Here is an 11,305-nt window from a genome sequence, read left to right as displayed (position 1 = left end):
AAAGGAACAGTTCAACCCAGAAGCCATATGAAATCTGGCAGAAACACAGGGCACCCCGCCCCACCCCACCCCGCCCCTCACCTGGCTGTGCAGGCAGTGCACAGGCAGCTGCAGGCTGAGGACCACTGCTCCACATCCTCCCACCTACCGGGGTTGGGGGTGGAGAGAAAGGAGTTCGGATCTGCGGGAACAGAGATGGGAGAGGGGCAGCCACCATCCTCCTGCAGGACTAACTCCAACCTGCAGGCCAAGTGCCACGTGCCTGGCAGGCCTGCCCCATTTCCCTCTCAGATCCTGTGTCCCCCCTGCCCGCCAGACCACACCAGAGTTCTGGCCCAGGTGAGGACTCCAAGAGTGAGATGAATTAAACAGTTCCAGCTCTACACACATTTCTATTTTATTATGGCAAAGGTGAAAACACCACCTTCTCCACAACAACAACCAGTAAAATTTATCCCAAAAATAACTCAGTACAAAACAGGTGTGTTTCAGAATTAAAAAAAAAAAAGAAAAAAAAAAAGAAACCTTTACATGAATTTTAAATCCTATTTTAGAACATAAAGGAAACAAATCCATCATTGGCCACACAGCCCCAGTCTGTCACCCCTCCCACCAGGGAGCACGGACGAGACTTCCGGGTCCTGGTCCATGCACGGATTTGCCAGTCTGTTTAACTGGTGTCCATCTGAAACAGAGAAAGAGAGGTTCTCGCTCAAAATGAGGTCCTCCTCCAGTTGGTCTTTGACCGGCCCCCACCCAGTCTTCCTCTGGGACTTACTCTTGCATTATAAGCATCCAGCTGGGCGTCCAATTCCTCTGCAGAAAGCTGCTGCTTTGAACTCCTGCCGGTTCCTCTGCCTCTGCCCCGGCTGCCTCCACGGGTGCCTCTCCGGGTGCCACCGCCACCACCAAAACCTCCCGAACCACGGTTTCTAGTCATCCCGCCTCTGTTTATGCTACCAAAAAAAGGGAACTTGCTCACGTGCCTGGAAAGGTCTGCGGGGTAAGTGGACACCCACAGGCTAGCCCCGCCCAGAGGCCCCAAACTCACCTCTGTGCAGGTCTCCGCTGTGTGTCAATCTGTGAGGTGACGAGCTGAATGTTCATGGGGCGGCCTGCGGCAGAGAACACAAGAGGACCAGCTCCTGTTAAGAGGGCTCTGAGGCCTGCTGGCGGCACACACCCTGGCCTCCATGCAAGCACTAGAAAGGGGCGCTGTGCATCTCAATGCTCCCAACAAGAGCAACAGCCTGGAGATGCTGGTGGGAGAACGAAATGTTGCCAACGACAGCCCCACCAGCGCCTCCTTGCTCCTTCTCACCCAGTGTAGGTGGGTGTCTGTCAGGTGTCCGGGGTGCTCACAAGCGGAAAAGTACCTTTGTCTTTACGACTACAGCCCGGTACTCAGAGGTGTACTATGGTGGTTCTGAGAAGGCTTCACAGAAGTGAATCTTCCGGAAGGAGCTGAAGGAGGGGAGGAATGTAGCTTGCTGGATGGGGGTTCACAAGAGGTTGGTCCAGATGTACGGGGCAGCATGAGAAGTGGCAGAATGGAAGAGAGAGACAAAGGGGCGAATGCAAAGTGTCCTCAGGTAGAGGGGGTCCTACTCCTGCAGGGCTGGGGCCAGCCCCAGGCTCCACAAACTGCCTACAGTGTTGCAGCCTTTCTGGGCCAATCCCAAACGCACCATCCAAAGGGACACCGTTGTACTGTTTCATAGCTTTTAGTGCATCTGCCTTCCGCTCAAAGTGCACATCAGCTGTTCCTAAACTGCGGCCGGATCGGTCGTAGTGCACAGCCGCCTTCTTCAGAGTTCCAAATTCAGCAAAGAGTTCCTGAGAGTCAGAAAGAGCAGTTGTCAGCAAAGCAGTTTTTCTTCTGGCGCCCCGGGACACTCCCTGGAAGTATGAACTGCTTTGGGGTACTTCCCTGGGAGGCAGACATACATGTTGGGGGCAGGGCAGTGGTAGTAGGGTCTGGGGTATGGGATGGGACAGGTGGGACAACAATTTCCAAGAGCAGCTGGGCCCGAGGGCTCCTGCCCACTTGGGGACCTGACATCTGCACCACGATGCAGGTAAAGGATCACAAAGCCCACCAGTGAAGGGCACAAGATTAAGTCACTATCTTCTTCAACAAAGGAAAATTTACAACACACTCAAGGACTGTGCCAAGAAGCAGCAAAGGTCAAGATCACAGAGCAAGGGGCTCTATCCATTTGTGGACCAGCTCCAAGGGCCCGCTGACTGGGAGCCCTGACCCAGCCCCTCCCCCAGGGCAGATTCTGGCTCACCTTTCCCTCTCCTCCTACTCAAGCCTGCCGCAAAGCCTGAAGTCAAGCGCTGCCATGGAAACTGCCCTGACCTCAGGCAGGCTGGGAGTTGGAGAGGGAACCCAAGAGTGTGGGGCTACTCCGGCCGCAGGCACACAGCGGGAAGTGGAGTTCACCAAAAGCGGTTTCCAGTGGATGCCAGAAACCACCTTAAAAAAAGTGTTGAGACACTGTGAGTGCTCACCGGCCTTGCTCTGTCCTCCCACGGTAAAGTAAAGTGGCTGGGCTCTGGGAAATTGAACCCAGGAAGGCCCAGTACCCTGACCCAGCCATCTCCTGGACTGACCCCCAAGATATCATTATAGAAAGCAAATTTAAATGTCTTTGGGGTTCAATCAAAGAAAAAAAAGAAAGAAAAAAAAAGAAAAGAAAGAAGAAAAGGAGGCTTCAACCAAAGATGAGTTCGAGAATTATGCCACTAACAAAACCCAGGAAGTGAAAATAAGTGAGAATAAAACAGGGAACAAAATTCCATATAAAACATAGGCCTTAAGGCAAATGGAGCCAAAGTGATGCTGGCACCATCCTGCTTCTGTGCTTTGTCAGTTCTACAAATGAAAGGCTTTCTCCTCCCAACAAACCGTTAAAACAGGCACAAAGTAAAGAAGGCAAATAGCCTAGTTTTTTCAATAACACAGAAACAACACACATTCAACCAAGCTTCTGTTAGAAAAGCTTAGGCGAAGGGCCTTCATCCACAGAACGAACACGTCTTAGTAACGAAGAGCAGCGGCTCCTCAGACTAAGCTGGGGGCCTGTCTTCCAGCACAAACTGACCCACTGGTCAGACTTTCAACTCTAGCTTGACCTCTCCTTTGCATTCCTGGAGCCCCTTACAGGGCACAGTGGCTAGCCCTTGGGTGCCTGGGAGGGCTCACTGTCCTAAGGTGGGTGGGGATTCAGGGCTACGTCCCAAACACCACAATCAATTCCGTGCGGGGTAACCTGCCCACCGAGAAGCTCCAGTCCCTTACCTGAATATCAGCGTCAGACACTCCAAAATCCAGATTTGACACCAGCAGTTTCCCACCGGTCTCCACGCCGGCACCACCCCCAAAACCGCTATCGAAAAGGTCATGTTGCCATTTGTCAGGAAGTTGTTTCGGCTAAATAAAAAGTAAAGATAAGAACAGAAAGAGACCCGTGAATCTCACTCCAGGGCTAGCCCTCGACCTCACGGCCATAGCAAGACCCTCCCCCATCACGGCAGGGAGGAAGGCGCGTAGAGGGACCCGCAGCCCCCGCTTCCCGCCCACTCCAGGCCGCAGCCGACCGTCGGGGCCACACGTCCCGCAACTTTTCACTTCCCTCCACCTAACTTCCCATCTCCCGGGCGGTCGCGCCAACGGCCCTTCGGCCCCCGGCGCCATGAGGCCAGGCGCCCAACCAAGACAAAGGCCGCCGGGGTCTCCGCCTTGGAGCCCGGCCGGCGCGCGACCTCCCCGTCCGCTCGGCCGGCCGGCGCCCTCGCCCTCCAGCCCGGTTGGCCGGCTGGCTGCCCGCCCCGGCGCCGCGCCGCCGGCCCGTTCCCCTGCCGCGGCCCGCCACCCGGCCTCCGCACTCACCCTGCTGTAGGGCGCCGGCCGGTTTCTGCCGCCGCCGCCCGCCGCGCCGCGGGCGATGGCCGGCCGGTTCCGAATGGGTCCGCCGCCTCGGTTCACTCGCGCTGCGGCCTGCGCCCCGCCTCCGCGGCCGCCCTGGGAGCCGGCCCGGCCGCGGCCCCTGCCCCCGCCGCGGCCGCCTCGCTGGCTCCGGTTCAGTTTAATGATGTCGTCCAGAGACATATCCATTTTGTCGGCCATGGCGGGCGCGGAATCGGCCTCGGCTCGAGCCCGCGCGTCAGCACGTCGGCACGTCACTTCCTGCGCCGCCCGGGGTTTTCCGGTGCCGCGTCCTCGGAGCGGCCGTGGATTGGCTGTGGGTCGGTGGCGTCGGCAAGGAGCGAGGCGGCGCGTGCGCGCTGGGCCAAGGGGCTCGGCAGGCGCCGCTGAGAATTGCCGGGCCGCGGCCGCAGTCGTTTACATACCTTCCCGCGCGGCGCCGGCGCTGCCAACTGAAAGCGGGTGGGGCGGCGCGCGATTAGGTCGGCGGGGGTGAGGCCGTTGGGGCGGGGCCGGGCGTGCCGACCCTCCCTTGCCCCTCCCCCACCGCTCCCAGACCCCGCACCCTAGTCCCGCAGCGGGGAGCGGGTGCGGCTTGCGCGACCTGGCCCGGGGTTGTTACGGCGTGACCTCGTAGGGAGCGGGCGTGGGTCTCCATCTCTCACCCCGTCAGTCATGTCCCTTTCAGAAGTTGCGCAGAGCACGTTTTTGCAATTGTTAACGGAATCCGACGCGCCTTTCTCTGGACGCCCGCGCAGAAGTGCGGTGTTGCCAGACGCCTTGAGCGTCCTGGTCTCCCGAGGAGTCGGTCCCAGCCCCAGCACCCTTGTAGACAGCTTGTGCTGCCCTTCGGCGGCGACTCCTGCCTGCGCTGACCCTCTGGCTCGGGGCGGCACTCCTTCTTTGGCTCACAAGTGCTGTAGCTCCGCGTACTCAACGGAGCCTCGTGGTCTCTTTCCTCCCCGCAGGCTTCCCGCGCCATGAAGGTGAAGATCAAGTGCTGGAACGGTGTGGCCACTTGGCTCTGGGTGGCCAACGACGAGAACTGCGGCATCTGCCGGATGGCCTTCAATGGCTGTTGCCCGGACTGTGAGTGCACCCTGCCCGCTCTCTCTCGAGCTTTGCCTACCCTTCGGCCTTGACGTGTCCCTAGAAATACCTGCGCAGCGTCCCTAGGGTTTGGTTTCTTTTCCCCAGGAAAAGAGAAAAGCCAGGCTATTTGGGCCCATATTTGTACAAAGACCCCGTCAAAAGTTTTGTAAGAAAAAGAGCACAGCTTCCTATCCTGATGGAAGTCGCTATGAGACACGTGGAACAAAAAGTTGTGTTAAAACCTTTTATTTGAAAATTCTCAAGCGAACACAAAAACGTAATGTAATAAGGTCATCCCCCATGCAGCACATAGAGCAGTGAGTAACATGTGTCTATATTTGTTTTTGCCCAGATGTTTTAAAGTTAATGCTAGATGTGAAGCCTCACCCCACTCACTTCAGCTGCGTCTCTAAATGTAGTGCTGACTTTTACCCACCACTGTTGTCACATCAGATAACATGACGATAGTTCTTTACTGTTGCCCCTCATTCCTAGTCCTTATTCAGATTTCTTTAGTTGTTTCCAAATGTCTTTTTTTTGCGGTACGCGGGCCTCTCACTGTTGTGGCCTCTCCCGTTGAGGAGCACAGGCTCAGCGGCCATGGCTCACGGGCCCAGCCGCTCCGCGGCATGTGGGATCCTCCCGGACCGGGGCACGAACCCGTGTCCCCTGCATCGGCAGGCGGACTCTCAACCACTGCACCACCGGGGAAGCCCCCCAAATGTCTTTTTATTATTGGGTGGGGTGAGCCAGGACCCAACGTGTGATCACTTTGTTCCTTCGCTACTTAATCTAGAGCAGTTCTGTTTCGAGTTCTCTGTCCCTTTTTAAAAAAGACATCTAATTATTTCAGAAAGTGTTGTCTTGCAGAATGCCTGCGCTCGGGTTTTATCAGATTTCTTCTTGGTGGTGTCTTTTGCATTGTTCCTTTGTCCCCACTGTATTCTGTGAAGTGAAAGTGTTTGGTTATATATTTGGGTCAGAAGCAGATTTTTGCACCAGTGAATTTAGTTTTTAGTCAGACCCAACTGAAAGGATCTGAGGCTTTGCCTAGGGGACAAGGGTGGTCCCAAGAGAGAAGTGGGACTTGGGGACTGATGAGAAGTCAGTGACCAGGCCTGTCACTGTGGGGCTGTGAGCATTGGAATAATCATAGGTTTTTGCTTCTTACCATGAAATTGAAATTATTGAATTGTAGTGCAAATATCATTTTATCTTAGTCTTAATCTTTACATCTCCTGAGAGGAAATGTCATCACTCAGGGGCTAATCTATCCTGATTTAATCAAACAGGTGGGATATAATCTTGGGAAGTCAGTGATTGGCTCTACTTGATGAGGTTTTACATAACAGGGAAGGAAAGTAGAAGCACAAAGTCTGGCTTGGTTTAATCCATTTAAAACCACCCTTCCTAAGGGTACAGCACAGGCTGTGGGTAGGTACTTGCAACTTCCTCAGCAGCAGATTGTGACCTCTGAACAGAAAAGTCCTCGGAAGCATTTATGTGGCCATTCCCTCGGCCTAATGTGGGCCAGCGAGCCTTTGTGTCTGAGATGGCACCAGGGGCCGCATCCCAGTGTGCGGTGCTTGCTCACGTGTGCTGGCTGCTAGGAAGAGGGGGTTTAAGAGTCTGAACTTTGGACCTGCTGGTTATGAGGTTAGAGTGAGCCAGTTGTAATGAGCAAAGTGTTTGGCTAGGCCAGGGCGCTTTCTATACAGATCAAGTGACACTGGGTTTCTCTCTGCTGAAATGGAACTCCTATGGAGAATCCAGAGTGACTCAGGCTGTCATAAATCTGCTCCTCGTCCCTGGGTTTTGGGAGTGAAATTCTTGTTAAGAAGATTCCACCGGCACTGGCATGAGTCACTGTCGGCTTGCACTTGTGCTGTCAGATGCCCCGGCGGGCTGCCTCCAGGAGCCCTCCCTCAAACGGACAGGATGGCTGGGTACCCCCACCAATAGGTTGGCTGGCCCCTGCTCACCCTCTTCCAGACTCTGTTTGTAGGGACTAATGTGTTAGGGGTGATTCCAAGCATAGTTCTGCTGAGGTTGGAAAGACCCTGGGTGGGTGGGAACCAATATAAATCAGGTGTCACACTCTGTGGGTTCCTGGCACAGAGTCCTACTCACCCCACCCTCCTGGCCTGGGAAGCAGAGTGAGTTAGATCGTTTTGTATTTGCCAAGTAAATTATTTTCTGTTTGTTTTGTCATAAAAGTTTCAGAAAGGGTGTGGCGTTTCGTTATTGAAAGGATTTTTTTAAAAGATTGAGGAACACTGCCCCAAACCAAAGAGTAGAAAGATGGAAGTGCCCATCCCTTCTGGCTCCGTGGGGTTTAGGTACCACTGTGGGGCAGGGGCTGCTTGCGAATTGGGAAGGAGCTGAGTGTTTTCAGCAGACATTGAAGGATATTTAAGACCTGGCACCCATACCAGCCTCCTGGTCCCTTCAGGCAGTGGCATCTGCCTTCGTGAGTCGTGTGGCCCTGGCCTCCTGTCTGTCAGGTCGGGTGACGGAGGCTGCGGGAGCACCGTGAGGTTGGATGAGAGCACAGGCCAGGTTCCCAGCCCCTTGTGCAGCTCGGAGCAGGTGCTACATGAGGTTTTGAGAGCATTGTCATGTGGCTCAGCCATGGTGTTATCTCTTTAACGCATCGTACAGTCAACTGTCCCTGTGTTTGGTGTCAAGAGTGAGGACCAGGACCACAGGTGACCAGCCCAGCCCTGTGGTCACAGGGGTTCAGCCCTGCACTTAGGAACCACTTCGTGGACAGGATGTACCCTGTTCACCCTGGCTTGTCCGGCTGGTCCACCGTGTTTATGTGCTAGTGACATCTGGATACAGCTCGTGTTTGATAGGCGTGAAGGGCCCCCAGGGCAATGATTGGGGGAATGACACCCCTAAGAGAGGGTGGAGAAAGCAAGCTGCAGCTCCTTAATGCCCATGGGGACCTGACTCGAGGCTGGGGGAGGCCACTGTGCTCTGCTGGCACCAGCTGCGTGATGGCTGGGGGAGGCCATTGTGCTCTACTGGCACCAGCTGCGTGATGGGGTTTTCTAGATTCTTGAAAATCAGAGAGAGGCTAGTTTCTCTTGATGACAGGCAGTGTAGCGTGTCCTCTCTGTGCCAGGCCCTCTCCACAGAGGTAGCATTTCCAGGTGTGTGGGGTGGAGTGCCAGCAGCAGGTGCCCTGGGCCTTGGAGGTAGGATCCTTTTAGGCTAGAAATGGAGAGGAAATGGAAGGTAGTGCTGTATCACTCCCAGCTGCCACCAGCCCACTCCCTGGTACTGCACTGGGTCCCTGCTGCCTAAGGAAGGAGCCATCTAGGTCCCAAGGCCCCAGCCCACCTCACCTTGATCAAGAGGAATAGTTCACCGCTCAGAGGCGGGTCACCTCTGCAGGCTCCTTGACACACTGATGTAACCTTCTTGGCATCACAGGTGCCAGGTGTTAGTGGCAGAGCTGTGGTGTGTCTGCAGATGGGCCCAGCCCCTGGGAGGCCAGAGCTCTTCCTGCCGCTGAGCTCCCTGAGCTGCTCCCCCTTGCGAGGGGAGAGTGGAAGCAGGAGCAGCCTGGGTGGGCTTTGCAGATGTTTACCTGGGGCAGCTGCACGGCAGAATCTGTGGTTTCACTCCTGAAACCTGTCCTCTCTAAGACACAAGGCCACGCTGGGTGCACATCCCCCACCTGGCTTGTCCCGAGCTCTGTGACTCACTAGTCCTCTCATCCCACCCGCAGGCAAGGTGCCAGGTGACGACTGCCCGCTGGTGTGGGGCCAGTGCTCGCACTGCTTCCACATGCACTGCATCCTCAAGTGGCTCAATGCGCAGCAGGTGCAGCAGCACTGCCCCATGTGCCGCCAGGAGTGGAAGTTCAAGGAGTGAGGCTGCGCTGCCTTACTCCTCCCTCGCCCTGAGACGGCCCCACCCCCACATTGGCTCTGGGTGGCCATGGTTTCCACTGGGACAGTCCCCTTTGGGCTGTGACAGGGTTGAAACGAGGACTGGAGCTGCGTTTGTTTTTTTCCATCACAACACTGACGCTTTTATCCAATAAGTAAAACTCATTAAACCACATGAGCCTGGCCAGAGGCCTCCTGTTGCTTGTTTTCTTGGTGCTGAGGCTGTCTTGGTGTGCGCCGAAATGAAAACTCTCATGAATAAACATCTCGATGTGTTTCCACGAGGCCCTGAGTCACATCCCCTGGAGGAGAAGGAGCTTGGGATCAGCCGGAGGAGCCGGGGTAGGAGGGACGGGCTCAGCGGCTTGAAGAGACTAGCCGTGCGGAGGCCTGGGGACTACTCTTCAGGCTGGTCGTTAGGACCCTGGCAGGACACAGCTGGTGGCCACTGCTTTGGTTCCTCCTGCCGGTGGGCCTTCCCTGAGCAGGTGCTGGTGGTGCTGAACCGGCTCTGCTGAGGCAGCTGTGATGGCTTTTCTTGATCCCTTTCTCCCCTGCTCCAACTGAAAGCCAGCTCCTTGTCAGGGCTGATGTCCTTGACGTTAGGATGTGTCCGCAGGTGTCTGAGGGTCTCCCTTCCTAGGGAAGGACAGCCGTTGGGCCATCTTTGAGCACTTCTGTTCCACCACAGCTCCCATGGGGTGGTGGCCCCTGGGGGGCAGCGATCCCAGACCTAATGGTCTTGTGCAGCTTCTGGGTGGAGACCGCTGCAGGCTGCATGTCTTGTGAGCACTGGCTCCTTCCAGTCTATTCTCGATGACCTCTCCCCTCGGGGCCACTGTCCTGTAGCTGGTTGCTGAGCACGTTTATGCTACTCTACCTGTCCCCAGTCCCCAGGCGAGAAGACTGGGCAGTGCATGGTCACCCATGTGGTACCATGCTTCCCATCTGAACATTGTGCCCAGAGGAAAGGAAGCCCTCACAGAACCTGGAGGTCATGTGCTCCTTGCCCAGAAACCCAACTGCCAGGGCCCTTGTGCTGGTGTCTGTCCTGGGAAGGCACGTGGCCAGGATGTTTGGAAAGTGTAAGCAGGAGGACGGGTGGCTGAGCAAGCCTAATGGCTGACGTCACCTGCTGTGTGCCCTCCATCTTGGACCCTTGGGTTCAGCCTCCTGGGTGCTCCTACTTAGCTGCCAGTTTCTAGGCAGCAGCTCTACTCTAGGGGCCTGTCTACACTGTCTGGATGCAGGGTCACCAAGGAGCTCACAGACCAGTAGGAAGACCAGCCCTCACTGAGAAGTGGGCTGTGGCAACTGTAGAGGGTCCCACTGCAGGGCCTGGCCTCCATCTGGCCTACCCCCAGTCCGCCTCCCCTCCCTGAAGTCCTTCCTTCCCTGGGGAATGCTCTCCTGTGACAGGAAGTACCCACATGCCTGGCGTGCCAGACCCTGAGCCCAGCCTCCAGGCTTTTAGCCTTCCTGCACTGGGACAGGTGCACTCACCCCAGAGGGGTCCACAGCTTGCCACAGGTCACATGGTCCTCCTGGCAGGCCACTGCCCCTTCCCTGCCGGGTGGGCTCCTCTCCACTCTTTCCTGGGTTCCAGCCCAGTCCTTCCAGGGCCTGCTTGGTCCCCTTGAGCTGGACACACAGCTGCCTGCCAGGCCCTGCACACACCCAGAGTCCAGCCATCTGCCCTCTCCCGGGAAGCTCAGGGGCCACACCAGGTCCTCTCAGGATCCCATAACCTCAGCTCTCTTTCCGCCATGGTGGCACAGGATCACAGCACCTGCCTTTGCAAATGCTCTCCCCTGGCTTCCCCTCATCTCTCCTGTGAGCCATTCTGCCTGTCCTGCCATCAGCTCTGAGGACCAGACCAGTTGTTGAAACTGACTTCTGGCCCCAGGCCCTCCCAGACTTCCCTGCCTCCTCAAGAAGCCCTTGTCCTCTGGTCAGTTCCCCTTTAGGGTGGGAACTGCTCGTTTGTCCCCTGGGCACAGTGCAGCCAGTGGCTCTCTCTCCAGCCTCATGAGTGCTGGGGACCTCCGGGGGTGACTCGGGGCTGGGGCGCCATCGGACTGGTTGAGGGTTCAGTGCAGCACTGCTGCCCCCGCTCCCACTGAGGCCAGACCCAGGAGGGACCAAGGTTGGTGGGAGTGGCCTGGGGGCCGCCTCCCAGTAAGAGCAGGCAGGGTCAGAAACGGGGAGGTGGGCCGGGGTGGGGGAGAAGGGGGCGTCTCCACCAAGCTCTCGACGATCTGTTCCTCCAGCGCGCCCCTGTGCCCAATAGGCGCTGACCCCATGGGGCTTCTCCCTCTGGGATGCGGAGGCCCCTGCGTCCCGGCGTCCGCCCTCGCACCTCGCCCCGCCCAGCCGC

General features: G+C 56.7%; 2 protein-coding genes and 1 long non-coding RNA gene across 5 annotated transcripts; 1 reads left to right on the top strand and 2 right to left on the bottom strand.

Moving 5' to 3' along the window:
• Positions 1–379: 379 nt before the first annotated feature.
• Positions 380–4,281, bottom strand: ALYREF (Aly/REF export factor). The gene is made up of 6 exons (XM_067717530.1): positions 3,899–4,281; positions 3,308–3,439; positions 1,689–1,836; positions 1,052–1,115; positions 779–956; positions 380–685 (listed from the first exon to the last, which is right to left on the bottom strand). The coding sequence occupies exons 1-6, from the start codon at positions 4,133–4,135 to the stop codon at positions 671–673; spliced, it is 774 nt and encodes a 257-aa protein (XP_067573631.1). The 5' UTR covers positions 4,136–4,281; the 3' UTR covers positions 380–670.
• On the top strand, positions 4,258–9,113 carry ANAPC11 (anaphase promoting complex subunit 11). Of its 3 annotated transcripts, none has more exons than XM_067717532.1 (3): positions 4,258–4,396; positions 4,903–5,023; positions 8,766–9,113. In XM_067717532.1, the coding sequence occupies exons 2-3, from the start codon at positions 4,915–4,917 to the stop codon at positions 8,909–8,911; spliced, it is 255 nt and encodes an 84-aa protein (XP_067573633.1). In that variant the 5' UTR covers positions 4,258–4,396; positions 4,903–4,914; the 3' UTR covers positions 8,912–9,113. The 3 variants fall into 3 exon arrangements, with proteins under 3 accessions (XP_067573633.1, XP_067573632.1, XP_067573634.1); XM_067717531.1 differs by having other exon boundaries at positions 4,276–4,416; XM_067717533.1 differs by having other exon boundaries at positions 4,287–4,426.
• LOC137213113 (uncharacterized) lies at positions 8,920–11,186 on the bottom strand. The gene is made up of 2 exons (XR_010937789.1): positions 9,352–11,186; positions 8,920–9,230 (listed from the first exon to the last, which is right to left on the bottom strand). It is a non-coding gene; the product is annotated as an uncharacterized lncRNA (long non-coding RNA).
• Positions 11,187–11,305: the final 119 nt, after the last annotated feature.

This window comes from Pseudorca crassidens, chromosome 19 (genome assembly GCF_039906515.1).
Source record: "Pseudorca crassidens isolate mPseCra1 chromosome 19, mPseCra1.hap1, whole genome shotgun sequence".
Lineage (NCBI taxonomy): Eukaryota > Metazoa > Chordata > Mammalia > Artiodactyla > Delphinidae > Pseudorca > Pseudorca crassidens.
This window is presented reverse-complemented; position numbering and strand designations above follow the sequence as displayed.

Coding starts and splice junctions, on each gene's coding strand:
- ANAPC11 (XM_067717532.1), top strand. CDS start 4,915: ATGAAGGTGAAGATCAAGTGCTGGAACGGTGTGGCCACTTGGCTCTGG. Junction 5,024..8,765: donor CAATGGCTGTTGCCCGGACT/GTGAGTGCACCC, acceptor TCCCACCCGCAG/GCAAGGTGCCAGGTGACGAC.
- ALYREF (XM_067717530.1), bottom strand. CDS start 4,135: ATGGCCGACAAAATGGATATGTCTCTGGACGACATCATTAAACTGAAC. Junction 3,440..3,898: donor GGCCGGCGCCCTACAGCAGG/GTGAGTGCGGAG, acceptor CTTTTTATTTAG/CCGAAACAACTTCCTGACAA. Junction 957..1,051: donor CAGCGGAGACCTGCACAGAG/GTGAGTTTGGGG, acceptor TTTTTTTGGTAG/CATAAACAGAGGCGGGATGA.